The sequence below is a fragment of the Daphnia carinata genome, chromosome 1 (genome assembly GCF_022539665.2).
Source record: "Daphnia carinata strain CSIRO-1 chromosome 1, CSIRO_AGI_Dcar_HiC_V3, whole genome shotgun sequence".
NCBI lineage: Eukaryota > Metazoa > Arthropoda > Branchiopoda > Diplostraca > Daphniidae > Daphnia > Daphnia carinata.
In genome coordinates, this window is record NC_081331.1 from 5442141 (window position 1) to 5469537 (window position 27397).

Consider the following 27397-nt stretch of genomic DNA (forward strand, 5'->3'; position numbering starts at 1 on the left):
GTATGGCATAACAAACGGAGTCTGAACGGTGGAGTATTTTACACCCAAAAAAAAAGCGACGACTTGTTTATTTCACGACCTTCCCACATATATACGCCCTCACGAAGAAGTCGAGTCTATGGGGCGCTAACACGTGCGTAGTGTTAGCGAACGTTGTTTATGAAATCGAACGAAGAGGGCAAATGGTAGAGGTTAAACACGCGCCATTTGGCCATTACCTCACGAAATGTCCCAAGTTTTTCTTTTTCTAATAACGTAATCATTTACAAGGTACGTATATAACTGTGTGGCTTTCATAATACGAATAGAAATAAAAAATGGGGACATTGTATAGTTAGATAAACATCGATTATAAGGAACTTTCTCTTGCCCATAAGTGATGGACGTAATGCAGCGATGGCCATTGTCATTCTTTAATAGTCTGCCTGTACACACACATATATATATATATATATACATACTTTTTTGTGTTATTCGCCATTCAGGCGATCAGTGCGCATAAAGTGGCATTCCAGTGATAGCGCATCAAAATGGCCGGCTGCCAATCCAACGACAAAACAACGGCACTACATCAAAAAGGAAAAGATACATTTTTTTTGTTGTTGTTGTTTAGTAATGCGATGAAACATGAACGTGACTGCCTCGCCCGTCAAGACAAATGTCAGTTCGAGTTATGAATTATTTTGTGTCTGGTAAATTCACGGGATGTAAAAAAAAAAAAAAAAAAAAATAGATAAAAAAAATATTGTGTTTAAGACTGGAACATGGAATAGTGGTTAGAAAAAACGATGCTGGTTCAAATGGGGTTATAGATAAATTTTTTATTCGAATGTCCGGTGTGTATTACATGTCGGCTCATTACAATAGTCGGCCTATTTGTAGGCATTTTGGGTGTCTACTTCGATCATCTACGATTTGAATATTTTTTGGAATGAATTTAGTTTTTTTTTTTTTTTATCATTTCTTCAGTTTGGATGGGTTATACCACATTACATGGTCTTCTATCCCCCCCCCCCCTTTCGAATGATGGATCGTCTTGTAGCGATTTAGGTATATGTATAAAAACGAAAAGAGAAAAGAGCCCCAAACGAAAAAGAGATTGAGAAAAGGTGACTGAGAGCTTATATGGTGGCATCATTTGGCATTTGATGGATCGATTTGTACTACCACAAACTCTTAAGAGCGCATGTACTATGAAACGAACAATCGAGTGTAGAAGAAAAACGGTCGGCAAAAGCTCTTTACTAAAAATTATTATTCAAGTCCAACTGACGTTGAGATGAACTCTCTTTTTTCCCAGCAATTCTTTTCGGGTTTTTTTTTTTTTCTTATTTTCCATCAACGATACAGACACACTAAAAGAGCCGGAGAAAGCGGACTGGCGTTATCGGACAGTTCAAGAAAAAGTGCATCGACAAAACAGAGCAGCAAAAAAATAAAAGGGAAACTGATAAATTCTTTTTTTTTTTTGAAGACTGGAACGAACAAAACAAAAGACTCTTTCAGGAAAAAGGGGGGCATGCTTTTGCTGTGACACAAGATCGTGTCAATATTTGTCACTGTATAGTCTAGTAAGAAGCCAATATCTTTTCAGTTGTAAGTCACAGATTTCTGTGTCTTGTAGTTTTTTGACTTGCGACTCTCATAGCCCCGAAATGCATTGGAACAAAATGGCCTTTTTTCCTCCACTCCGACGAGACGTCTGCCAGGCGCCTTCTTGACCATTCTCCCTTCTTTTCTATTCTATTCATCGACTTGAGTCTCAACAGAAAAAAAAGTCCTCCCCCCTCCCCCTCATCTCGTGTTGTTGGCTCTTATCTTTCCCTCTTTTCACCTGACCAGTGTGCCTATACAAACACAAATAGTGTGTGTGCACTATATTTCTGAAAAAAAAAAAAATTGTAGAAGGCAAGAAGAAATAAACATATCTGTACAATGTACATACACACACGCTGTTGTAGACACGAGAAAAGAAAAGAAGTGTTCCAGTTGATAGGCATCTGGTGGGGGCCTTTTCTTATAAATGAAGCCACATGAGCCTCTCGCAACGTCTTTGGTTTATTGAAAATGCTCATTTTTCTCTCGCCCAGTTATTGTTATTGAACATCGTTATTCCTACCTTCTGGTCCAGTTTTTTTTTTTTCCAAAATCCCCGCCACGTTTAAATTGAATCCGTTTGACTGTTCAGTCCAATCCACGTTATCTCTAACGTTTTCTCTTGTTGCTGTTTTTTAACGGTATATTATACGTTATCTTAAAAAACATGTACAATATCTAGCTGCCTATACTCTTCTTTCATTTTTGATTTCACTGGTGAACTGGTTTTCTTATTAAATTTTTGAGTTAATGAGAATGCAAGAAGCCCCTAACTGATACACGGCCGACTTTGATTAAAATCCATGTTTTACGCAATCGGTAGATTGCAAACAGCAAAACTATTTGAATTTATTATGAAATATTTGTGTGCCTTTTGATTGCCACTGTGAAGAATGGCGAAATGTTTTACGATTGTTTGGGCTCGGCACGTCGTTCCGAAATTATGAGAAAGGCAATTGGCGATGTGTGTTGTTGAGAGAACGCCACCAGGATAGAACAAGGTCTTCTTCGCCATAATTCGAAACGACGGCAAGCATATAATAATGAAAACAAATCACGAAATTGGCCTAGAAATGGACGCCAAACAATCATATGCAAATGAGTCGGTATTTTCGAGGAAAGAAAAAAATACAACAGGAGGCGAAAGACGAAGGAAGGTGTGCGTGTGTACATATAATCTTGGGCGATATGCACTTACGGATGGAAATCATCCGAATATGCACATATGCGATTGGTCTGGAACAAACAACAATTGATGCCTGCACAGATTGGTATAATGTGACTATTACTGGATACCGGCGCGCTCAGCCAAAGCTGTTCCTATACAGACGAGATCTTGAACACAAAAAGAAAAAAATGGGCGTCCTCAAATGAATATGCAAATTCTAATCATTGGAAATTAACCTGTCGCTGATGACGGCCTTGCGCTGTTCGCTTTTTCATTGCCGACTCTCTTCCGCGGCTTATTTTTATTTTTATTTTTTTTAAATCAACGACTGACATTCTTGATCAATCTTGAAATTGCGCATGACCGGAAGGGCATATTCACAGTTGTTGTTGGCCAACCATCGGATTGAGTTGTGCCAAAGATAAATATCGACTGCTCGCTAATGAGAAATCGCGCTAGCCTTCCGGCTTTGCATATTCACCAACCTTGTCTATCGCACTACGTTGTAAAAATAAATATATTTCTACAATATTTTTTTTTTATTCTTGCTTGTTCTCTCAATTTTTTTTTTGTGTGTCCGTCTCGAAACGTTCAAGGAGAAAACAACAACACGAACGCGCTTGGCCGATTCCGTACATCCTACGCCCCAACACACCAGGATGAAAGAATATATATAAAAAAAAGGGGGGATTTGAAGAAGAAGAAGAATAGGAGGGGGTCGGAGAAGTTCACTTTGTTTAGCAGAACACTGACGTTTCCTTTCTAGCCGTCAAGTCCTCAAGAGCTATAGTTTCATCCATCTCCCCCCGCAGAGTCCAAAGAAAGAAAAGCTTTGCCACCCGCCGGATGGCACCTCATCGCAAGAAGAAGAAAATTGGGGAGGAGTTCGAAGGTGGGTACACACACTCGGTTGTGACTTGACATGACAGCTTATAAAAGAGAAATAGAAGGGGGGGAAAAAAAAGAAGAGGGGTACGCGATAACTCTTAACATATTCCCTTATTTTTGAATATAGTATACAGCCGTCTGTCCCTTGGTCCAAAAACATACACACATGGAATTTAATGAACCTTTTTTTGGGATTTGATTTGCTCTATGGGCATTATCAGTTAAGGAAATGTACTACGCGCAGTCGGGTTTGAAATGAAAAAGTGGTCAAAACATTTGATAAATCTATCCGATGGATTTAGTAGGAAGGTCACATTGCTCAAGTACAAAAACACGTACAAGGTTTTGCACAGAACGTTTGTTTCTTTACAATCAATACCTGTCCCAGTCAATCAGCCAAACTGCCATTAATAAAACATATTTATTATTGTTTTTTTGTTTTTTAACATCAACGTATGCAAATCTAGTTAGGCTTGATTGAACAATCGTCAAATACGGCCTTCCTCAATCCATACTATGTTTTGTTTTGAAAATTATTCATGGCTTTCGCAAGGCCAATGCAAACAACTGACACTGTGGGAAATCGTTTTAAATGAGTCTTTCAAGTGACAAAACAATCGCCATTTTTGGTTCAAAAATCAAACGTTGGGGCGGATATGCTGAACCCGCATATCATTTTTCATGTGAAAAAAAAAAAAAAAAAAAAAAAGAAATCGGGTCGTCAACGTCTTTGACTGCTGATCGTGTGTTTACTCTCCGACTGAAAGAATAGCTGCCCCATGACGAATACGTAAAACAAAAAAATGATGCGATAAGTATCTTCTACTGTGTAAGAATTGAGTCATCGTCCGCACAAGGGCGCAACGGAGGTTATGTTTGTACCATTGAAAGAGAGAAACGATAACAATCAGCAACGACCCATGTCGACTTGCGCTAGTTCTTACGTTTTGCTATTTGAAGTCATGGATTTAATTTGTATTTGATGTGTTTCTGAAATATAAAAAGGAGGTTTTCAGTGGATTTAAACTTTAAGGTTTTGAGTCCCATCGCAGAAATTCCGGTTATGTGGATTATAATGTGGTACAGTCGAGTGAATCCGTCAGCGTTGGCTGCGATCAAAAAAAGCGAGTTATGATAATTTTCTTATTGTTCTTTTCTTTTTAATTTTTTTTTTTTTGTATTTAATTTCACGTTCTTTTCTTAATCGAAAATAAAAGAAACAGACATGACTCCTTAGTATATAGCCTCTGCACGGTGAACTCTCAACTAATTCTTCAACTGGTAATTAGACATGAATCACTTTGCAGGGCATGCCGCCAGTTAACGATCAGAGCTGAGTAAGTGTTATGCCTCCTCCTACCTCTTTAACCTGGGCCCCGCTTCCTATTTTAGCAGCCCGTACGGGGGCCTCGATGCCATCCATCTCCTCCTCCAGCCGTATCTTCGATACACCATACTACTAAAGATGTGTCCACGCCCACATCTTAATGATGAAATTTTGATTCTTCGCCACTCTTTTCTTTTCTTTTCTATTTTTTTCAAATTTTATTATTATTACTTTCGTTCTTCCATGAATTGATACATTCAAATGCCGGAAGGATGGCTGTCTCTTGCCGTTGATGGTTGAGTTGGCACGGTGCGTTAGCGCGGCTGATTGTTGTTGGACTGGGCGTCAACCGCTTGATGGATTGACATTATCACGCCAACGTGCATAGCTCGCTGACGATGATTCGCGCCAGCTTCCAGACTCGGCGTCTACGGCGCCAAACAGTAGAAGCGCCACTTATGGATGTTTGGACGTTACGATCCCTCGTCAAGGTAAAAAGGAGATAAAAAAAGAAAGGAACAACATTTTTTTTTTTTAAATTCTTTTTCTTCTTTTTTTTTTTTTGTTGATTGTTTTAGACATTTTTTTTTAGCAGCTCGTACCCCCGTCTGAATTTTAGAACCGGATTAGCTTCTTCAGCCATGGCCAGTCTTCAAATGTCACCGTTTCATGACGCACTTGTCGCGCGAAAAGGTCGTGAAAAATGAAAAGAAATGAATAATAATAAGCCGAGGTGTTTGTCACGTGCCAAACTTTTTTTTTTTTTTTTTGGTTGGCTAATTGGAACTCGTTGCTTTGCGTAATTGATAGTAGAGCCAGTCACGGAGGACGTGCGTGCATTTTGCTATTTGTACTGTACGTACATACGCACAGGCTAATCACTGCCGACGTGTGTTAACTGGTAACGTCTTTTTAGCTGTTTGAATTGAACCGACGGCTTTATCTCATTAACGTCAAGTGAAACCATAAGTAGCTGAATTATTCGTGAGGGATTCACGGCTTGGCGGACAATAGAGAAAGAGCTTTGGTGGCTTGATCCAGTTCAAGATAACAAGGTCATTACGGTTGAGATTATAGGATTAGAGCTTTATGTTGGGGAACGTTTGTAATAAAAAATAAAATTTCAAACGAATAGAAAAAGAAGAACGTGACTTGCAAAAAAAAAACGTGCGGGAGAAGAACGATAGTAGCAATAAGCGGTAGTCTATTACGCAATACGTGCGAAAAGGCGGGCGAGATGTTAAGAGATTTCAATCGCGAAAAGAGACGCCAACAACAATTTTAGCCGCTTTTTTTTTTTTATTGCATCGCTCATATAATTTTTAACGACGGCCGGGATATTGCTTGCAGCTATAGTTACTAAATAGATAAACAATAGGTCGTGGACTTGTGGCAACAGTCGACCCAGTTGGTATATACCTTGACATTTTTATCGGACCAGATAAAGAGCCCGGTTTTTTGTTTCTCCTTGTTTCCAAGTGCAAGTCCCAGTTAAATCGCTCGAGTCAAATACTGGTATCCAACATCCGGATGCAGGTAGCCTATTTTTTTTTTTTTAAATACATTTCATATTCAAGCCATCTGCTGTGTCCGCATTGAACTACCGACTCTGAGAAATCAATCGAGCTTTTTCTTTGAATAAATCATGGCCACATTTATAAAAAAAATATATATATGTCGTTTGATTGAAACCTAAAGCGCCAGATTTTTGTGGTGCTCAGATATCGAATAAATCGTAGAGAAGGCGTCGTTCGTCCCTCGTGATTGGATTTTTCTGCTATTGCGGCGAAGAAGAGGGCGTATTTTTTGTTTTGTTTTATCAAACATTCCTTTGCGGAGGACACGCTAACTGCATCACAATCAAAAGAAAAGGCTACGCTTTTTTGTGTGTGTTGTTTGTTTCCAAGAAATAAGAACCTGATGGCGTCGTCCCACCGGCTGGAACCTATACGATGCTGAGAAAAATCATGATTTTCCTTTTTATTTCTTTTTTTCGTTTTGCCCCAGAGCGCCGATCCGCTTGCCTCTCTAGCTGTTTCTCTTTGCCCTTTTTTTTTTGTTACTCAGATCGATTAAGATTAAGGCGAAAGTTTCTTTTTAGTATGCTCAAAAGCGAAGCTGTGTTGGATAACGCAAAGTTTCGATCCCCTAAAAGGAGCTGAGACTAACAATGTCTCCGTGATGTCGTCTCTCTTGCAACATTCCAATATAAAAACAAACACGGGGACACGAACTCTCCGATGGCCACATTTTTTTTAGTGGGTCCTTATTACGCAACATTGGTTCAAGGATGAACATCTGCAATAAGGCCTTACGCTATCAACTGACCGTATCAAACTCGTCTTTCGCAAGGGCGGCGTTTTTTTTTTTTACAGCCATTGGTTTATTGTTTGAACGTTTCGCTGGCTACTGCGTCAGTGGCATCAGCAGAAACTTCGTTTTTGCCAAAAGCCAATTGAAATACGAACGATGGAGATTGGATGATTGCCATTTGTTGGGTAACCTACGGACACCGGAAACTCCGTTGAAATGTTAGCGTAATGCTCGTTAGGGTCGTCTTTCTCTACTTGCCAATAATAGTTTAAAACACAAAGCGTTTCGATTGAGGTCGCGTGAGAAAATTGTGGCTCAGTTGCTAACCATTTGATCGCTCCCTATGAAAATTGCCAATCATTTTTTAAAACGAATGAACAGTATTCAATCCTGTCTATTTTACACCTTCATTTGATGAATTGAAATTTGTTTGAGTTTGATTTCAGTTGAAAAGAGGAAGGTGCGTGGGTTCTCACGCCATTGCGGACGCCACGCAATCATCCCGCGTTTATCGTGCACACGTTTTCTATTTTTGGCGAGGTGCCTATTGCCTGTCACATTCGAAATGTCAAAAGGAAAATGATTAGATAACGAAAGCGGTGCTTTGGCAACAACAACAATTTATGTAATTTCTCACGAGCAATGCAAACTTTTCTTACACAAACTGGTTAGACACGATGCAGATTTTCATTGCGTGTAGACGTATATATATTTATAGAATAATAATCATTAAAAAAAAGGAGAAGCAAATAAACGAAGAATGTGGCAACACCCAGCGCCATTCGAACGTTTTCGCCAGCGATGAAAATTTTTTTTTGTATAAATGCATTGAAAGTTCCATTGTTGCGATTTCCGTGCAGTTCGATTCAACCCGAAATGTTGATAGAAGTAAATCAATCCCCCCCCTTTCCGATTTCGACGATTTTAAGGCAACCATTTGAAAATATAATAATGTCAAAGCCGAAACATTCACGATGCTCTAAATGCATATAGTTTTCTTTTGTAAGTAGTAAGCCGTTGCGTGTTTGAATTTAAGCCAACACTTTGGCTTTGATCCAGTCGGAATAGGAAGTCACTCGAGTATAAACGCCCGGTTTGTCTTTCTCGGCACAACGGATACCTGTTGAATGTTCATATTTTTAGCCAAAATTCAATTGAAAATTAAACGATTTATACTCACCCCAAGAAACGACACCCACTACGGCCCATCGACCCGTAGACATTTGGTACATCAACGGCCCACCGGAATCACCCTGCAAGTTGAATTGAAAAAAAAAATTGAACTGCGATGGACTTCACTTTTGTTTTTTATATGAAATTTACCTGACAAGAATCCTTGCCACCTGCTCTGTATCCGGCACACAGCTGCTGTTCGCTGATGGGCTGAGTATAAGCTTTCTGACAATCGGCCAACGCCCAAATGGGTAGGATCACTTCCAAAAGGACGTCGCTAGACTGGCCACTGTACGAAGTTGTGCCCCATCCTATTTGAAACAATTGGATTTTAAATACACTCCGAAAGGTGGGACACAATGAAAAGAAATACCTGTAACAAAGGCGCTTTGACCCTCGAGAACAATGTTGGACGGTGGCAAACAAATGGGCCAAATATCGTTGTTGAAAGTGGCTTTCGTTTTCAGTTTGATCAGAGCTATATCGTTCTTGTACGTCCTGCGATCGTACGACTCGTGCATGTAAATAGCCTCCGCTGCGAAATCACGACGAGCTTCGCTCACCTGAGAAAAGTCGTATTCGCCCAGCCGCACCGTCAATTCCTCCGGTTTGAAACTAGACATGCAAATTCGTTATTCACGTCCCGTACGAAAAAAGAAAAGGTTTGCATACTTGTCGACGCAGTGGGAGGCGGTGAGGATATGCTGGTCAGTGATGAGCACTCCACCGCAATACTGGTCTGTCATGTCGCGGAGCAAAGCGGCCATCCATGGCCATTCACCCTTATCAGCCGGTTGACCACCAACGATCCTTGTCGTCTGTTTCATGTGCTCACCGCAACCTATTCGTCAATTGTTTAAACGTTAATGTCTAAAAGAAACAGATGAAAAACATCAAGGTATGTTTCGAGAATAACCTTTTCTAACCGCTGCGACTGTGGTGCTGGGCTCAGTTGCGACAGCCGTGGTAGTCGGAGGCGCTACGGTGGTGGTCGTGGTTAGAGGTGCAGCTGTGGTGGTCTCTGGTGCGAGTGTAGGTGGAGGCGGGGGTGGAGGCTGAGTAGTAACGACAGTTGGCTGGGTATTGTCTGGACAGCAGACCCCCATATAACTGTCGACACAAACCAAAAGTTGAAAATGAAAGGGAGAGTTAAACTATGAATAACAATGTCCGATTTTGTTTTGTCTATACAAGAAGATGGCCGGTTTCTAAAAAACAGCTGGACACTTTGTCTAAAGAATGTTAAGACTTTTCAATGTTTCAAGACGTTGACGTGTCTGAACAAAAAGCACTCACTCGCTGCCGATGGGACAGGCATAACTGAGGAAGGAACTCAACGAGGCAATGATTTCGGGCCGGGCACAATGCTGGACAAACCGACAACGGCCCGTCGCTCTCAGTGGAGTGAAACACGTCTGGTATGCGAAATCCGGCTGCGCGTTTTCCATGGAATTGGTGTAGAAAGTTTTGATTAGAATTTGAAAAAAGTTAAGAAAATCACGTGAGTTTTTCGTTACGTTGCCAAATCCCAAATAATAAGCCCGGCCGGGAATGAATCCTGGTACGTTCATGTCGTATGGGAGCCACAGCATTGACGAGCTGTCGATGTATTGAGCCCACGTGATGCCTTTGAGTTCTGCAAATAAAAATTCAGTGCAATCAGAGCAATTTCAACTACTGATACGTTTAAAATTGATCAATTAACGTCAAGATACTACAACAATCTACGTGCAACTAAGAGGAATTCGAAAACAAATTTTTTTATCCAGTGAAAATCACGCGGATTTCTTGTTACTCTCAGTTTTATTGACAATACCGTCAGGTAAGTTGACAGCCTGAGTTGGACGACCTTGTCCGTTTCCGGGTCCCCCTCCTGGCCGACATCGTCGATGATGTGGACGTTGGCGACAAAAGTCTGAATTGCCCGGGAAGAAGTTATTGGGTCTTGTTCCTTCATTTTCATCCAATCGATCCGAGGTGACAGTAAAGGCACGCAAGAAATGATTATTCATTGCAAAAAAAACAAGTTAGCATGTTGTTGTTGTTTCAAATTCGACTGTCGTCAGGTTATCCGTCACCTCGTCATTAACGCTCTTCATGTCGAAGGGGAAATGATCCCGTCCAACACCGTCCAGTTCCAAAGATGACAGTGAGGATCATTCACACATTAGATGTAAATATTAGAACACCTTAGGAGCCGCGTGTTGTGCAAATTAACATCAGCTAGTACGTCAAGTAGAAGTCAACAATTTGTTAATGAACTAGGGCTTTGCCTTTGCAATCAGGTGGTTGTTGAATGAAAAAAGTTGTGCTGTTATTAGTTAAGGAGAAAGAAGAAATAAATGGGTACAATTAAAAAAGAGAGAAGACCTTGACTTTGTTAGTTTAATTCAAGTGAATCAAATAGAAAGCCGCAGAGACCATCACCAACCTGGCACGTCAGCGAGACTCGTCAAGCTTGGTACTATGACGTCATTCGACGGTTGTTTAGTGGTTGTCGTTACGGGTTTGCTGTTTGTTTTAGGTTTTTTAGTAGTCGTCGGTTTGTTGGCGGTTGCAACTTTACCGGGAAAACTAACGTCGCCTCCATGTGGATTCGGCGGTGGGAAGGTAGCGCCGTTATTACCACCGAAATTGGCCCACGTTTGCGGGTTGGCCAGCGCACCCAGATCGATGTTGACTCCTCCGTTTTGAGTCGGTCGTGCGAAATTGCTCAACGCTTGATTGAAAATCCCACCAATCAGGCCACCGAACGCGTTGTTCCCGAGGTCCAATTGCTTCCCGCTACCGCTTCCGCCCGGAGCGGCCGTAGATGAAGGTCCGGCAGCTGCTGGCCGGCTCAGCGAAGAAAGTAAACTAAACGCGTCCGTTTGACCAACTGAAATATAATTAAATTTCATTTTTATTTTTGAGTATATTTCTCGAGATCAATGACGTTGTCCTTGGGCAAAATGTTCTAATACGATTATGTTTTTGCCAACGGCTTACTACGGTATACCAAAGGTATTAGAAAATGTGCGAGCATTAAAAGCTCGTTAAAAAAACTTAAAATTGCATTCCACTTTTTTCTTTAAAAAGATTTCTTTTCACAGAAATAGAAGCTATTTCGTAATACGCGTTTTGAAATGAAGAACAAAAAAAACGTAATGCCCGAACTGGCAGAGGCATTTTCAGGAATCGAAAGCCGACAAATCCAAGGATATCAGCTTCTCACATGAAGGAATATGTCGTCCCTCAAACAAGCAAAAAGACCGTGTCCAGGTAGGTTGCTAAAAGACCTCGGCAAAGCAGCTGGCCGACAAAAATGCAAGGGCGTCGTTTATCTTATCGCTTCGTTCAAATGGCTTCCACCTTCGCTTCTTCTTCCTGATTCTCGTGACAAGGCACAACATGGAAAACTGTTTCTTTAGGGAAAAAGAAGACAATCAGGCAACGCAGATTCAAGACGAACGACAAACGAAAAAAGAAGCGGATAAAATGAATAAGAAAGAAACAAAAAAATTGACCGCCGGCTGTTCTTTTTTCTTACATTGCGCCATACTCTGTTCTCTACCTTCCCAGGTAGAGAGTTTAAACCCCCCCCCCCCAGCTGACTCTTCTTCCCCCTTTATGAACGTTATTGTTCAGACAGATTTTGCATCAAACGATTCGTTACTTAAACTGGCTCAAGCTCGTGTGCTAAATCAAATCGATTAACGTTTGAATCGTTCGAATCAAATGAAAAGACACACCTTGACGTTTCCTGCGTTCTTTAGGTCCGAAAGACGATTGATAATCAATGTGACCACGGCCGCTGACTGTCACTAATTCAGCCATTACAATAAGGCCGATAATTAAGTAGATCCCCTTCCAACGTGATGCACCTGACAACTCCGTCATTTCCTGGTTTTCTTTTTGTACACGGTAATCACACACGAGGCTGAATCGCGTTAATTAACACTAAAAATCAGGCCACACGTAAACCGCACCCTTTTGAAGTCTGAAAAATGTTACACGCAAAGTGAAATAACAGGCCGGTGGTTGTATGAAAATGTGCTGAAGGGCCTGAAAGAGACGCAGTGCGGTCCACCTGCGACACCTTTGGCAGCTGACGAGAGACTGAGGCTGGTCAGCATCAAGGGCTTTACGTGCTGAACAGAAATGGCCGCTTCAGCTAGAACCTTGGCTCTCTTCATTGTATCCTTTCTTTTCCCGTACACCCACATGCATGATCGCTTTATACCTGGCGCATTCGTCAGAATTTTCAAGGCCTGTAGAGTTGGGCTCGTAGGTTGATTGAATCACCAGGTGTATTCCAGAAACTACATGTAATTCAAAGACTAAAAGAGCGATGATAAAACGAAGGAAGAGGAGGAAAGGTGAAGGAAATTGAGGTCAGTGAGAATTTTCACGGAGACTGTCAAAAGAGACGAAGAGAAGAGGTTAGGTGAACAAATTCAGGTGTGACAGGTAAGCAAAAAAAAAGGAATACCCTTACTCTTATTTTCAGGGGTGCTCTAATGGGATGGGTTTTAAAATTGTGCAGACAAAAAAAAAAAGAAGGGGAAGTTCCCTAATATTTTTGGGTTCAGTGCATCTTTTTCCTATTTTTTTTTTTAAATAATTATTGACGTAAAAAGAAAATTGCCTCTCCGTTTTTACATATTTTTGGTTGAAGGTCGTCGTTTCGAATCCGGGTTTCCCCCCCATTTTTCGAGTAGCCGTCCTATATCTGCCTACCGGATTCTGTGCGTCTTGGTGGCTCGAAAAAAAGTGAAAGTTCTTCCATTCCACATGTCTTCGTAGTGCAAAACGCTCGGGCTTTTCCCAGTTCTGAAAAGAAAATGGAGACGAGGCAAAGAAGAGAAAAAAGGCCTTGACGTCATTTTGCTTTATTAATGAACTGTTTCCGGTACACCTGACGCACTTCAAAAGTAAGAGAAGCTTAAGTAAAAGAGTCTTAACGTCATCACACAGATGCGCAAACGTAGGGAGGCTTTTAATCGCTGGCGACTTAAACGAAAGACCGACAAACTACATTTACGAACATCACCAATTGGGGTTTAGTTATTATTCTTTGATTGATCATTGTGGTTAATAATACAATTTTATTTGGTTATGACGTATGAAATGTGTATCTCTCTCTTTTTTTTTGCACAATTCATGACGCTTCAGGGTTTTCAACGTAACAGAAAGTTGGGTTGAATGTTGAAATCTCTAACGCACGTTTTGATTCTTCGGGGTTTCCCAAAATTCCGGGATTTCTGATGAATATGCGTCGGGATCCGGTCATGATAGAAACGCAAGGCCATTTCGAATTTGGCAAGTTTCCAGTACGTATCGGTTTGGACGATTCGATTGACGCATTTTTTTTTTTCATCCAATTGATTGTTATCAGTCTTAGGTTACCTCCGATTGGCCAAAAGGAATCCTATACAAACAGCGCATTGCTATTTCCGAACCTGTCCGGCCATCCGCAAACTACCAGCTCCAACGCTCATTCAAATTGGCACGCGAAGCTATGAATAAAAATTTGTTTAATGATATTTGATTCTTGTATGAAATTTGTTGCTTCATTTTGTTCATTGTCATAATTACGTTTGCTGTTGTGTTTAATCCAGTTTCAAGGGAAACTATCAGACCCAACGGATGTTGCAATTTCCTTCCGGTTTTCAATGATCGCAGGTGAACCACACCCGATGCGAACTGAGTAACGTGAAATGTCCTCATACAATTTTCGTTGTCGATTCAAACAGCTAATATCATAGAGTTTATTTCCTTCAGGTTTCGGTATGTGGCCCCATCTCACGGTTAGCAGCGGGATCAATTTCTTTTCATTTTGACTTTGAGATTAGCTTATTTCAGCACTTCGAACCTATTTTTTTATTGCGCCCTTCGAAATAGGTCGTTAGTAAATCATTCTTCACAGATGCTCTGATTACATAATGATCACGTACACGGATAGCGCTAAATCGTAGACATTAACCGGTGGACTCACAGCTTGAAAGTCCATTTGTGCTCTGTAGCATACATGCGCCGTTTATCAAATAAAGCTCGAAACAACAGGTGAAAAACAAGAGGTAGGATATCATCGTTAAAGTTCACTAAAGCAAACAAATGTTGAAGGTTCAATAGGACAAGCAGAAAATCTGCTCGTGACATTATGTATGACATCTGACAAATCCTAGCCGATGAGAGCAGAAAGATCGAGAAATGTTTGACCAACTTATCATCATATGACGCAATTCGATTTCGATACAAAAAGACCCGCAACCAGCCAGTTGGCCGTGAATCTGCAAGAAAAACACAACTAAATTCCTACCAAGCGTGTCCGACTTCTATTTTCAAGGTAAATTCGTAGGAGGAAATTATAATAATGAAAAACATTTGATTTGAATTCACGATGGTTTCATCTCACTCCCGTAACCAACACAAAAATGCTAATCGAACTCTTGTTCAAATTTCAGAATGAAGTTGTTCTTGCTGGTGATTGGGTTGCTGTTTGGCGCAAGTCAGAGCAGGGTTCTCTTGCAGGGCTTCTGGTGGGATTTCTCGAACGACAATTACCCTAATGCATGGGCCGATTACCTAGCAGAGCTATCGCCCAGACTTGCCGAAATGGGAATCGATTCTGTCTGGGTACCGCCGACCATCAAGAATTCCGGCTATGGAGTAGGTTACGCACCATTCGATCATTACGACCTCGGAGACAAGTATCAGAAAGGCTTCACTGGAACACGCATCGGCACCAAGGATGAACTTCTCCGCATGGTGGCTGTCATGCACGCCAACGGAATCGACGTCATCCAGGACGGGTATTTAGCATTTTCCTTTGATTGTAATATACAGAACGCATTTCTAAAAATTCGACACGCACAATCAGCGTACTTAACCACCTCATTGGAGCGGGAGCTTCAGACGGTTCCGGTGGATCTGATCCCGCTGGATGGAACGATAAATACACCAATTTCCGTTACGTCAGTTTCGCCACACCGGCCACGACGGAAACTGCCAGCGATTACCTTTCGCGAGCTGGACGATTCCCAAAGAATTGGCAAAACTTTCACAACAACCCCGTAACCAATTAAAAATCAACATAATAAAACAAAACAATTACGAAGACGTCATCCTTAATTCTTGTTCTCCTACAGGGACATGATTGCAGGGATGGGGACATCTGCGCTGGATATTGGGGCCCCGACATTTGCTATTATCCGGGCGCTTACGGCCAAAGTTCCAACGCCGCCTACAATCCTGCGCAGTCATCCGATTACATGCGTGACAAAATGCGCAGTTGGCTCATTTGGTACAAGAAACAAATGGGCATCGATGGGTGGAGATTTGACGCTGTCAAACATTTCCTCCCGGAAGCGATGGAAGACTTCCTCTGGAACCTACAATTTAATGCCGGATGGGCCAGTGGAGGAGTCGGAATGTTCGCCGTAGGGGAATATGTTGGAGGAGGTAACGAACTGGATAATTGGTGCAACAGCGTACAGAATAGGGCAGGAACTTTCGATTTCGGACTGCGCGGGTCGATTTACGGCATGATAACTGGCAATGGCTTCTTCGACATGGGGTCCATTCCAGGATCTCAGCAGGGAAACCGATTGCGGACCGTCCCTTTCGTTAACAATCACGACACATTCAGACCGATCCTCACGCCGGAAGGCAATTACAACGGCTGGGATTCATCTCACGAATTGGCCGCTCACATCAATCCTTATGACGGACGCCTCTCGGCTGCCTACGCCATCGCGTTCGCTGTGGATGGCACCCCAACTGTTTTCATTGAAGATCTCTTCGATTTGGGCGTACTAGGCAATCGTTTCACTCACGATCCTAAAGTAGCCGCTCAGTTGCCTATGCGTTCGGACATCGCCAACATCATTTGGTGTCATCAACACCTTCGTTTTAAGGAAGGCGTTTACAAAGTACCGCACAGATCAGCTGATTTGCTAGTCATTGAACGAAGTGCTAAGGCTATCGTCGGAATCACCGACAGCTGGACAGTTTGGCAGACGGCCACTGTATCAACGGATTTCCCGGCAGGAACTGTGTTGAAAGATTATTCCGGAGCAACGGTCGAAACGGCCACAGTCGGTGGAGATAGGAGGGTTACCATCAAAGTTCCACCTTGTAACGGAGAAGCTCCGGGCGGAAGGAGATGTTACGCCATTTGGGGCCCTCTTACGCCGCCTGGCTACACACCTGCCCGACGTGAAACGACCCAAGAATGGGAAATGGCAGACGATTTGGGTGACAGTCATCCGCTTTCTTTGCAACAAGGCGGAAAGCTTCCAGCCAATTCCACTGAAACGCGCACGGTCGGAAGGATCTTCGTAGCCGCTTCCTCTCCCGTTACTTTCTATCTTTTCTTATCCGACCCTTTGAATCCAGTTACAATTGAATTGTACAATGATAATACGCTGGTTCACAGTGAAGCACCGAGCACCGAAGGAAGTTATACTTCGAATTTCACCGGATGGTATATATAGATTAAAAGACGTTTCGAATCACATGATTGTTTAATGTTACGCAAAATTTTTGATTTTGTTCGTATTTAGGCTGACCGTCAAGGTTAGAAATTCGGAGGCCACATCACCCGGCCAGGTAGTTTGGGTGGTCATGACATACAAACCACCAGCTCAAGTCACCACAGACCTTTTCGACGCCAAATTGAACGCCACCGGTGACTGGGACCTCTATCACCGAATGGTTAATCGACCACGATCCAAACTTTGAGTTTAAACGCAAATCGTTTAGCTGTTGAAGACGATTACTTTCTTAGTTTGTCGTTGAAACCAGTAAACGACATGCCACCTTTAAAAGATATATAAATACATTTAATGTTTGAAATTGACCCTTTCGTAGTATTACTTCGTTTGAGGTTTTAGAAAGCAAACAAACATCATCATATTGAACTGATATCCTTCACGTTTTCACTCATCCGGTGAACAATCGACATGAATTACAACTCAAATTTACTCATAGAACATGGCGTAACTTCCCTTTTGAGGTTTGAGACTTTAGCTGAGGAGGCTGCTATACTTTATTCGATGATACATTAGCGTTCAAAATCTAGTTTTTGCGGTTGAATATACGTCACCATTATACGTGCCTGTTAATGACTGCCCGTGCGCAATCACGGCTATACACGTAATCGCTAATAACCGTAACGGGCATTATCTTTTGCCAATTTTTAACTAAGGATAATAATCGTAAAGACTGGTGTAAAAGCTCTAACAAAACTATTTCAGGCATTGATTGTTGTGGTTGATTTCCTTTAGTAGAACTCCCCGTAAGGGATTGTGCTCGATCGATATGAGTTACCTCTTTGGCTTGCACTGGAATCAAAGTGTATGCATAACAATTCGACAAGGCAGAGGCGTTTATTCTTGAATTTTACCTGAAGACAATGACCAAAATAAGGTTGACCTCTCTACGACGTGCCGCTCTTTTTCAAAGGCGGTTCCACATTATGTAATAATTCGGCTTACGCGAGGCTGACCGTCAAGGCTAAAAATCCCGATGCCAGCACTGCAAATGGTTACGATGGTCATGACACACAAACCGACAGCACACATCATAGGGGAGCTTTTCGACACCAACTTCTACGTGACAAATTCAACTTAACTGCTATTTAACGGTGAATGGATGACACTTTGTCACGTAACTTTGTGTGGCTAATTTATTATGACTATTGGTTTCGTGTGTTCATGCATAGCGCAAACATTACCTGATGAGGTATTTGGACTCAAGTGTCCCTAACAGTTTTGAATCGACTGAGAGTAAATATTCAAATGTAAATATGCTTAGTTATGTGTGTCGAAGTTTGTATGGTTCAGTCGACTTTGTTAAGGTTCGCGTGCGCTACGTCTATGGATTTGAACCGGTTTCCTCCAATCTGTTTAACAAAGAATATTTTATCAACAATCGTCACGTACGAAGGACGCTTTGGAACAAAAAAAAAAAGTAAACAAAGTGAAAACCACGTGCTGAAAACAAATGTTGGACTGTCTATTGGCCATCAGCCGACTTCCACAGGTAAACATCGGAGCCTAAGGTAGCCATGAACATTAATCTCATCTAAGCTGATGTTCAATTGATTTCGCCATTCGCGTTCCGTGGATTGCCCAGTAACTTAACCATTCGTTCCCAAGGACCTTAAATGTGGATCATTTCAAAGGTCGCCCATTCGTTTTCCCGAAATCATACGGAAATGTAGGTCAGTTTATTTTAGCTAAGTTTAGTGGTAATTACGGTTATCTTTCCATGGCTTTACCGAACTTTATTAGAATTAGTTTTAGGTCTCTCATTGTCAGTTTAAGTGTTTTGAAATCGTTCGCCCAAACAAAACCGTTTAGCTCATCCCTATGCAAATACGTCGTGACCGTCAGCGTGTACCAGGAAGGTCACGATCAAGGCGATGCGTCATCATTTTAAATATTTCTGCGAGAGCAATAACTTCGATCGTCCTTGAGTTCCAAAATAACCAGTGCAGGTAGCTCACATTCCCAAAATTATGATCATTTTTCAGAAGGCAGGAAAGTGAAAGCTATAGACTATTTTAGTCGATGACAAAAGAACGATGTCGAAGAGTGCCCTAAATATCACGTTAACTAAACTTACCGGCGTTTGTCCATTGTTACAATTCACACACTTCGTTATCCACCCATCGCATGCTTTAAAACTTTATTAGTTTATTTTTTCACTACAAAAAAAGAAGAAAAATATTTGAAAGAAGGATAGGCGTTTATGAAAATTGCTAATGATGAGTACGACAATCTATAAATAACATAACAGGGAACTCGTACTGGCCATGGCAGATACGAACATTTAAAAAAAAAGCAAATTTTTGGAAAATTGAATTAATATTCCATTTCCCAAACATTAATTGGATGATATTTGGCGATAGATCCAATCGGAATAAGCCGATACTCTTGTGTAGACACCTGGTTGTCCAGCCACCGCACACTTTCCGTCGATACCTGTTAGTTCAAAGGATGACTTACACTACTATTTCAACGATTTCAAAAACAATGATTGTATTCTGTACCCCATGAAACGATGCCGACTACCGCCCACTGACCGATTCAATTTTGTACACAAGAGGTCCACCTGAATCCCCATCTCACGGTTAGCAGCGGGATCAAGTTCGTTTCATTTTGAATTTGAGATAAGCTTACTCCCGCATATCCAGCCTATTTGTTTATTGCACCCTTTGAAATAGGTTGTTAGTAAATCATTCTTCACAGATGCTCTGAATACATAATGATCACGTACACCGATAGCGCTAAATCGTAGACATTACCCGGTGGACTCACAGCTTGAAAGTCCACTTATGCTCTGTAGCATACATGCGCCGTTTATCAAACAAAGCTCGAAAAACAGGTGAAAAACAAGAGGTAGGATATCATCGTTAAAGTTCACTAAAGCAAACAAATGTTGAAAGGTCCAACAGGGCAAGCAGCAAATCTACTCGTGACATTATCTATGACACCTGACAAATCCTAGCCGATGAGAGCAGAAAGATCGAGAAATGTTTGACCAACTTATCAACATATGACGCAATTCGATTTCGATACAAAAACACCAGCAACCAAACAGTTGGCAGTGACTCTGCAAGACAAACACAACTAAATTCCTACCAAGCGTGTCCGACTTCTATTTTCAAGGTAAATTCGTAGGAGGAAATTATAATAATGAAAAACATTTGATTTGAATTCACGATGGTTTCATCTCACTCCCATAACCAACATAGAAAATGCTAATCGAACTCTTGTTCAAATGTCAGAATGAAGTTGTTCTTGCTGGTGATTGGGTTGCTGTTGGGTGTTGGTCAAAGCAGAGTTCTAATGCAAGGCTTCTGGTGGGATTTTTGGAACAACAATTATCCGAACGCCTGGGCCGACTATTTGGCGGAGCTATCGCCAAGATTGGCCGAAATTGGTATAGACTCTGTCTGGGTACCACCGACAATCAAGAATCCTGGCTATTGGGTCGGCTACGCGCCATTCGACCATTACGACCTCGGAGACAAGTATCAGAAAGGCTTCACTGGAACACGCATCGGCACCAAGGATGAACTTCTCCGCATGGTGGCCGTCATGCACGCCAACGGAATCGACGTCATCCAGGACGGGTATTAGCATTTTCATTTGATTGTGTTCCGCATTTGTTTTTAATCTCTAAAAATTCGGTACGTACAATCAGCGTACTCAATCACGTCACTGGAGCTGGTGCTTCAGACGGTTCCGGTGGATCTGATCCCGCTGGATGGAACGATAAGTACACCAATTTCCGTTACGTCAGTTTCGCCACACCAGCCACGACGGAAACTGCCAGCGATTACCTTTCGCGAGCTGGACGATTCCCAAAGAATTGGCAAAACTTTCACAACAACCCCGTAACCAATTAAAAATCAACATAATAAAACAAAACAATTACGAAGACGTCATCGTTAATTCTTGTTCTCCTACAGGGACATGATTGCAGGGATGGAGACATTTGCGCTGGATATTGGGGTCCCGATGTTTGCTACTATCCAGGCGCTACTGGACAGAGTTCAAATGCAGCCTACAATCCGACACAAGGATCCGATTACATGCGCAATGAAATGCGCAGTTGGCTCATTTGGTACAAGAAACAAATGGGCATTGATGGGTGGAGATTTGACGCTGTCAAACATTTCCTCCCGGAAGCGATGGAAGACTTCCTCTACAATCTGCAAACTAGCGCCGGATGGGCCAGTGGAGGAGACGGAATGTTCGCCGTAGGAGAATACGTTGGAGGAGGTGGCGAGTTGGACAATTGGTGCAACAGCGTCCAGAACAGAGCAGGAACTTTTGATTTTGGTCTTCGAGGATCTCTTTACGGCGTCATCACTGGAAATGGATTTTTCGATATGGGATCCATTCCAGGATCGCAACAAAGCAATCGATTGCGAACTGTACCTTTTGTCAACAATCACGACACATTCAGACCCATTCTCACGACTGATGGTAACTACAACGGCTGGGACAGCTCCCAAGAATTGGCCGCTCACATTGATCCCTACGACGGGCGACTCTCGGCCGTTTACGCTGTGGCCTTCGCTGTCGATGGAACTCCCACCGTCTTTATGGAAGATCTCTTTGATTTGGGACAACTGGGAAATCGTTTTACTCACGATCCTAAATCGGCCGCCCAGTTGCCCGTTCGGTCAGACATTGCCAACATCATTTGGTGCCATCAACACCTCCGCTTCAAAGAAGGAGCTTACAAAGTGCCGTACGGATCAGCTGATTTGCTGGTCATCGAACGAAGTGCTAAGGCTATCATCGGAATTACCGACAGCTGGACCGTTTGGCAGACGGCCACTGTATCAACGGATTTCCCGGCAGGGACGGTATTGAAAGATCATTCCGGGGCAACGGTCGAAACGGCCACAGTCGGCGGAGATAGGAGGGTTACTATCAAAGTTCCACCTTGTAACGGAGAAGCTCCGGGCGGAAGGAGATGTTACGCCATTTGGGGCCCACTGACTCCACCCGGCCACACTCCTGCAGTCCGAGAAACGACCCAAGAATGGGAAATGGCAGACGATTTGGGTGACAGTCATCCGCTGTCTTTGCAGCAAGGCGGGAAATTGCCGGCCAATTCCGTCGAAACGCGCACGGTCGGAAGGATCTTCGTAGCCGCTTCCTCTCCCGTTACTTTCTATCTTTTCTTATCCGACCCTTTGAATCCAGTTACAATTGAATTGTACAATGATAATACGCTGGTTCACAGTGAAGCACCGAGCACCGAAGGAAGTTATACTCCGAATTTCACCGGATGGTACATGGATTAAAAAGACGTTTCGAATCACATGATTGTTTAATGTTACGCAAAATTTTTGATTTTGTTCGTATTTAGGCTGACCGTCAAGGTTAGAAATTCGGAGGCCACATCACCCGGCCAGGTAGTTTGGGTGGTCATGACATACAAACCACCAGCTCAAGTCACCACGGACCTTTTCGACGCCAAATTGAACGCCACCGGTGACTGGGACCTCTATCACCGAATGGTTAATCGACCACGATCCAAACTTTGAGTTTAAACGCAAATCGTTTAGCTGTTGAAGACGATTACTTTCTTAGTTTGTCGTTGAAACCAGTAAACGACATGCCACCTTTAAAAGATATATAAATACATTTAATGTTTGAAATTGACCCTTTCGTAGTATTACTTCGTTTGAGGTTTTAGAAAGCAAACAAACATCATCATATTGAACTGATATCCTTCACGTTTTCACTCATCCGGTGAACAATCGACATGAATTACAGCTCAAATTTACTCATAGAACATGGCGTAACTTGCCTTTTGAGGTTTGAGACTTTACCTGAGGAGGCAGCTATACTTTACCCGATGATACATTAGCGTTCAAAATCTAGTTTTTTGCGGTTGAACATACGTCATAATTATACATGCCTGTTAATGACTGCCCGTGCGCAATCACGGCTATACACGTAATCGCTAATAACCGTAACGGGCATTATCTTTTGCCAATTTTTAACTAAGGATAATAATCGTAATTACTGGTGTAAAAGTTCTAATAAAACCATTTCAGGCATTGATTGTTGTGGTTGATTTCCTTTAGTAGAACTCCCCGTAAGGGATTGTGCTCGATCGATCTGAGTTGCCTCTTTGGCTTGCATTGGAATCACAGTGTATGCATAACAATTCGACAAGGCAGGGACGTTTATTTTGATTTTGACCGGAAGACAATGACCAAAATAGGGTTGACCTCTCTACGACGTGCCGCTCTTTTTCAAAGGCTGTTCCACATTATGTAATAATTCGGCTTATCCGAGGCTGACCGTCAAGGCTAAAAATCCCGAGGCCAGCACTGCAAATGGTTACGATGGTCATGACACACAAACCGACAGCACACATCACCGGGGAGCTATTCGACACCAACTTCAACGTGGCAAATTCAACTTACTGCTATTTAACGGTGAATGGATGATACTTTGTCACGTAACTTTGTATGACTAGTTTATTATGACGGTTGATTTAGTGTGCTTATGCATAGCGCTACGTCACCTGATGAAGCATTTTGACTCAGGTGTCCCTAATAGTTTTGAATCGACTGGAGTAAACACTCAAATGTAAATATGCTTAGTTATGTGTGTCGAAGTTTGCATAGTTCACTCGACCTTGTTAAGTACGCGTGCGCTGCGTCTACGAATTTGAACCGGTTTCCTCCAATCTGTTTAACAAAGAATATTTTATCAACAATCGTCACGTACGAAGGACGCTTTGGAACAAAAAAAAAATGTAAACAAAGTGAAAACCACGTGCTGAAAACAAATGTTGGACTGTCTATTGGCCAACAGCCGACTTACACAAGTAAACATCGGAGCCTAAGGTAACGATGAACATTAATCTTATATAAGCTGATGGTCCATTGATTTCGCCATTCGCGCTCCGTGGATTGCCCATTAACTTAACCATTCGTTTCCAAGGACCTTAAATGTGAATCATTTCAAAGGTCGCCCATGCGTTTTCACGAAATCATACCGAAATGTAGGTCAGTCTATTTTAGTTAAGTTTAGTGGTGATTACGGTTAGCTTTCCATGTCTTTACCGTACTTTATTAGAATTGCTTTTAGGTCTGGCGTTGTCAGTTTAAGTGTTTTGAAATCGTGCGTCCAAACAAAACCGTTTAGCTCATCCCTATGCAAATACGTCGTGACCGTCAGCGTGTACCAGGAAGGTCACGATCAAGGCGATGCGTCATCACTTTAAATATTTCTGCGAGAGCAATAACTTCGATCGTCCTTGAGTTCCAAAATAACCAGTGCAGGTAGCTCACATTCCCAAAATTATGATCATTTTTCAGAAGGCAGGAAAGTGAAAGCTATAGACTATTTTAATAGATGACAAAAGAACGATATCGAAGAGTGTCCTAAATATCACGTTAACTAAACTTGTCGGCGTTTGTCCATTGTTACACTTCGCACATTTTGTTATTCACCCATTGCATGTTTTGAGATTTTATTAGTTTTTTTTCAGTACAAAAAAGAAAAACAACAATATTTGAAAGAAGAATGCGCGTTTATGAAAACTGTTGATGATGAGTACGAAAATCTATAAATAACATAACAGGAAACTCGTGCTGGCCATGGCAGATACTAACATTGAAAAAAAAGGCAAATTTTTGGAAAATTGAATTAATATTCCATTTCCCAAACATTAATTGGATGATATTTGGCGATAGATCCAATCGGAATAAGCCGATACTCTTGTGTAGACACCTGGTTGTCCAGCCACCGCACACTTTCCGTCGATACCTGTTAGTTCCAAGGATGACTTACACTACTATTTCAACGATTTCAAAAACAATGATTGTATTCTGTACCCCAGGAGACGATTCCGACTACCGCCCATCGACCAGAATCCATTTTGTACATAAGAGGTCCACCTGAATCACCCTAGATATTGCCAATATTTATATCAATATCTCTTGAACTGAGGCTGTATAATTTGTTTTTGTTTTTTAATACATCACACGCATCTTCACCACCGTCTTTTGGGCCGGCACAGAACTGGTATCGATAGTCGATTGGATCTTGTCTAATGTGGAACACTTGCTCACATTCGTCACGTCTCCAAATGGGTAGATTGGCGTCCAGTAAAACTTCGCTGGGGTAACCCCCGTGCGAAGTCTTGCCCCAGCCTTTTATATGCCAAAGAATATGACACAAATCAGGAACAACATACAAATTTACGTAGGGACGTTTGAAAGAGAAATTTTAAAACAAAAACCTACCCGCAACGTAACCGTTCTTGTTTTCTAATTGAACTCCCGGAGGTGGTAAACATATGGGCCAAATGTTACCACTACGTCCGGCTCTGTCACTCATGTCAGCTCTATCCGAAAGTTTTATGACGGCGATGTCGTTGTCGAACGAGGTTTTATTGAACTTTTCGTGCAGTTGAAACGTTTCTACGTCGTGATCCCGCCGGTCGTTGTTTGGCCATCCGAAGTGAAATTCGCCCAGTCTAACGGTGACTTCCTCTATGCGTTTACTGCCGTAAAACAATAACGAGAAAATGCGTCATCAAGCTCAAAATAACACAGTAAAACAAAAGACAACTCACTCGTTTAAGCAGTGGGCGGCTGTAAGGACGAACCACTCGTTAATGAGAACTCCCCCACAAAAGAGTCGGTTGTTTTGATTGGACGCCAACAATGCGACCATCCATGGCCAGTCGTTTTGACCTCGCTTGTCTTCATCTCGATTCTCTCCGCATCCTGGTAACGATTGGTAAGCGGAAGTGGCAGGGGAATAGATTTGCATTCAACGATGAGGTAAACAGATGAGCTAACCGACCTTTGAATGGCAACTTGAGACCATTGGCTTGACTGAGCTTCACGGAAAAATCCACCGCCACCTGTCGCTGATGGATGAGGTCGCCCCCTGCTTGCTTGGCGCCCACAGTAGAAGTGAGCATCTTAAACACATCACCACCGCTGGACAGAACAAAGAAGAGGGCCGTAAGCTCGCGCAGAAAATCGTCTTCTTCGTCTGGCGATAATGGCTCGGAATGCTTGGCATCCGGCAGCCGGATAAAACCGGAATTTTTGCTGAACAAAACGAAACAGGCGGCCATGAAATCAAGAAGACGATCATCGTCGCTGTTGCCTTTTAATTTTCTGCCAGCCTGCGGTGGTTTGAAACCGTTGTCTTTCAGTAAATAATACGCAGCCACTAAATGCGTGGCCAGACGGATGTCTGGCGCTTTCCACGCAGGATCGCGATCTTTGGCCGAATCACTGAAACCTCCATCTTTGCGCAGCATGCTGATCAGCGTTACTAAATGAGAACGAAGCGCGTTGGATCTCTCGACGGATGCTCCGACGGTCGCCATCCGATCCTTCATCGCTATCGAAGATGTCTTAGTGACGATCCTTTTCACTCTCCACAAAGCGTCTTTCGATAAAGAAGGGTCTTCGTCTTCGACGGGGAAAAAAATAAAACAATGAAATGAAAGGAGAAACTTGTTGTGGAATGATGGGAAATGCTAATTAGAAATACTCTAACCTGGTTGCTCAGAAGTAGATTCTTGTTGTAACCAGTGTGTCATTTTGCTACCGGTGGTCGCTACGATGAACAACAACACCAAACACACACAAGACCTGGGGCTGTCTAATTGCATTGATCGTTTCGATGTGTAAACAAGTTATTTGACTATATCAACCACAATCGATGGAAGTGCTACGTAGAGCGCAATGTCGATGGCGATTCGGCCGGAGCAGCGGCTCACGAGCGACTGAGTCGAGTGATCGACCGAGAATGCCCAAATGGAAAGTGAACTGGCTAGTTGATTTTTTTTTTCTTTTTTTTTTTATCAAGGACTTGCGTTTGTTATGAACAGCGTGTATAGCGTAATAGATGAATACTGGTTAGTCTCGTGCACGTATGCTGTAGCAAGGTAGATGTCCTTGACTGCTTCAGCTCTGTTTGGCTTGTTGCCGTCTGCATCCAATGCGCCCGCTGGCTTATTCGTTCAGCAACTAGCGGATTCATTTTGCACACACACACACAAAAAAAAACCATTTTACACATTAACAAAAGAACATTGATTAGATGACTGGTTATTTTCCTTTGTTTGTAATTACGAAAACAGGTTCGTCTTGCTGGTTGTCGTACGTCGCGATTGCGGTTCACAAAATTCAAGGTAGAAACTGTATACGCAATCCATATGGAAGAGCCTCAAAAGTATTTGGCAACTGCGTCCTGGAATTCATCGTCTTCCATTCGTCGAATGACGCTCAAAAACATAAATTTGCATGCGGTATATTCTTTGTTACATGGCTGCAGATGTTGCTGCAGTTATCCATCTTATCTGCTATTCACAATAAAGGGACGTTGCCCTCTCTCACTGTATACATTTAGAGAGCTTCTTTATTATTTATGATG

At 42.2% G+C, this 27397-nt stretch overlaps 4 protein-coding genes across 5 annotated transcripts; 2 read left to right on the forward strand and 2 right to left on the reverse strand.

Moving 5' to 3' along the window:
- Positions 1-7895: 7895 nt before the first annotated feature.
- Positions 7896-12463, reverse strand: LOC130690860 (serine proteinase stubble-like). Of its 2 annotated transcripts, XM_057513727.2 has the most exons (11): positions 12197-12457; positions 11032-11343; positions 10282-10416; positions 9983-10101; positions 9762-9898; positions 9382-9575; positions 9138-9306; positions 8839-9080; positions 8616-8776; positions 8473-8545; positions 7896-8412 (listed from the first exon to the last, which is right to left on the reverse strand). In XM_057513727.2, exons 1-11 carry the CDS (start codon positions 12342-12344, stop codon positions 8324-8326), a joined length of 1779 nt encoding a protein of 592 aa, XP_057369710.1. In that variant the 5' UTR covers positions 12345-12457; the 3' UTR covers positions 7896-8323. The 2 variants fall into 2 exon arrangements, with proteins under 2 accessions (XP_057369710.1, XP_057369709.1); XM_057513726.2 differs by lacking the exon at positions 10282-10416 and having other exon boundaries at positions 10897-11343; positions 12197-12463.
- Positions 12464-14675: 2212 nt separating this feature from the next.
- LOC130690852 (alpha-amylase-like) lies at positions 14676-17307 on the forward strand. The gene is made up of 5 exons (XM_057513719.2): positions 14676-14793; positions 14912-15259; positions 15328-15520; positions 15596-16932; positions 17012-17307. The coding sequence occupies exons 2-5, from the start codon at positions 14913-14915 to the stop codon at positions 17187-17189; spliced, it is 2055 nt and encodes a 684-aa protein (XP_057369702.1). The 5' UTR covers positions 14676-14793; position 14912; the 3' UTR covers positions 17190-17307.
- A 2744-nt stretch (positions 17308-20051) lies between these two features.
- Positions 20052-22639, forward strand: LOC130690851 (alpha-amylase-like). Its single transcript, XM_057513718.2, has 5 exons — positions 20052-20122; positions 20242-20589; positions 20661-20853; positions 20929-22265; positions 22344-22639. The coding sequence occupies exons 2-5, from the start codon at positions 20243-20245 to the stop codon at positions 22519-22521; spliced, it is 2055 nt and encodes a 684-aa protein (XP_057369701.1). The 5' UTR covers positions 20052-20122; position 20242; the 3' UTR covers positions 22522-22639.
- Positions 22640-24450: 1811 nt separating this feature from the next.
- On the reverse strand, positions 24451-26777 carry LOC130690862 (serine protease 30-like). The gene is made up of 7 exons (XM_057513729.2): positions 26519-26777; positions 25808-26431; positions 25575-25728; positions 25243-25502; positions 24977-25149; positions 24832-24904; positions 24451-24763 (listed from the first exon to the last, which is right to left on the reverse strand). The coding sequence occupies exons 1-7, from the start codon at positions 26631-26633 to the stop codon at positions 24666-24668; spliced, it is 1497 nt and encodes a 498-aa protein (XP_057369712.1). The 5' UTR covers positions 26634-26777; the 3' UTR covers positions 24451-24665.
- Positions 26778-27397: the final 620 nt, after the last annotated feature.

What these genes read in the sequence shown, in the direction of transcription:
- LOC130690860 (XM_057513726.2), bottom strand. Translation starts at nt 12,344, where the DNA reads ATGACGGAGTTGTCAGGTGCATCACGTTGGAAGGGGATCTACTTAATT. An exon ending in GAGTCTCGCTGACGTGCCAG is followed by an intron (nt 10,102 to 10,896) that starts GTTGGTGATGGT and finishes TTTTATTTGCAG; the next exon opens with AACTCAAAGGCATCACGTGG. An exon ending in GCCTCCCACTGCGTCGACAA is followed by an intron (nt 9,081 to 9,137) that starts GTATGCAAACCT and finishes TTGCATGTCTAG; the next exon opens with TTTCAAACCGGAGGAATTGA.
- LOC130690852 (XM_057513719.2), top strand. Translation starts at nt 14,913, where the DNA reads ATGAAGTTGTTCTTGCTGGTGATTGGGTTGCTGTTTGGCGCAAGTCAG. An exon ending in ATCGACGTCATCCAGGACGG is followed by an intron (nt 15,260 to 15,327) that starts GTATTTAGCATT and finishes ACGCACAATCAG; the next exon opens with CGTACTTAACCACCTCATTG. An exon ending in AAAACTTTCACAACAACCCC is followed by an intron (nt 15,521 to 15,595) that starts GTAACCAATTAA and finishes GTTCTCCTACAG; the next exon opens with GGACATGATTGCAGGGATGG.
- LOC130690851 (XM_057513718.2), top strand. Translation starts at nt 20,243, where the DNA reads ATGAAGTTGTTCTTGCTGGTGATTGGGTTGCTGTTGGGTGTTGGTCAA. An exon ending in ATCGACGTCATCCAGGACGG is followed by an intron (nt 20,590 to 20,660) that starts GTATTAGCATTT and finishes ACGTACAATCAG; the next exon opens with CGTACTCAATCACGTCACTG. An exon ending in ACTCCGAATTTCACCGGATG is followed by an intron (nt 22,266 to 22,343) that starts GTACATGGATTA and finishes GTTCGTATTTAG; the next exon opens with GCTGACCGTCAAGGTTAGAA.
- LOC130690862 (XM_057513729.2), bottom strand. Translation starts at nt 26,633, where the DNA reads ATGCAATTAGACAGCCCCAGGTCTTGTGTGTGTTTGGTGTTGTTGTTC. An exon ending in CAAGAACGGTTACGTTGCGG is followed by an intron (nt 25,150 to 25,242) that starts GTAGGTTTTTGT and finishes GGCATATAAAAG; the next exon opens with GCTGGGGCAAGACTTCGCAC. An exon ending in GTGGTGAAGATGCGTGTGAT is followed by an intron (nt 24,905 to 24,976) that starts GTATTAAAAAAC and finishes GGCAATATCTAG; the next exon opens with GGTGATTCAGGTGGACCTCT.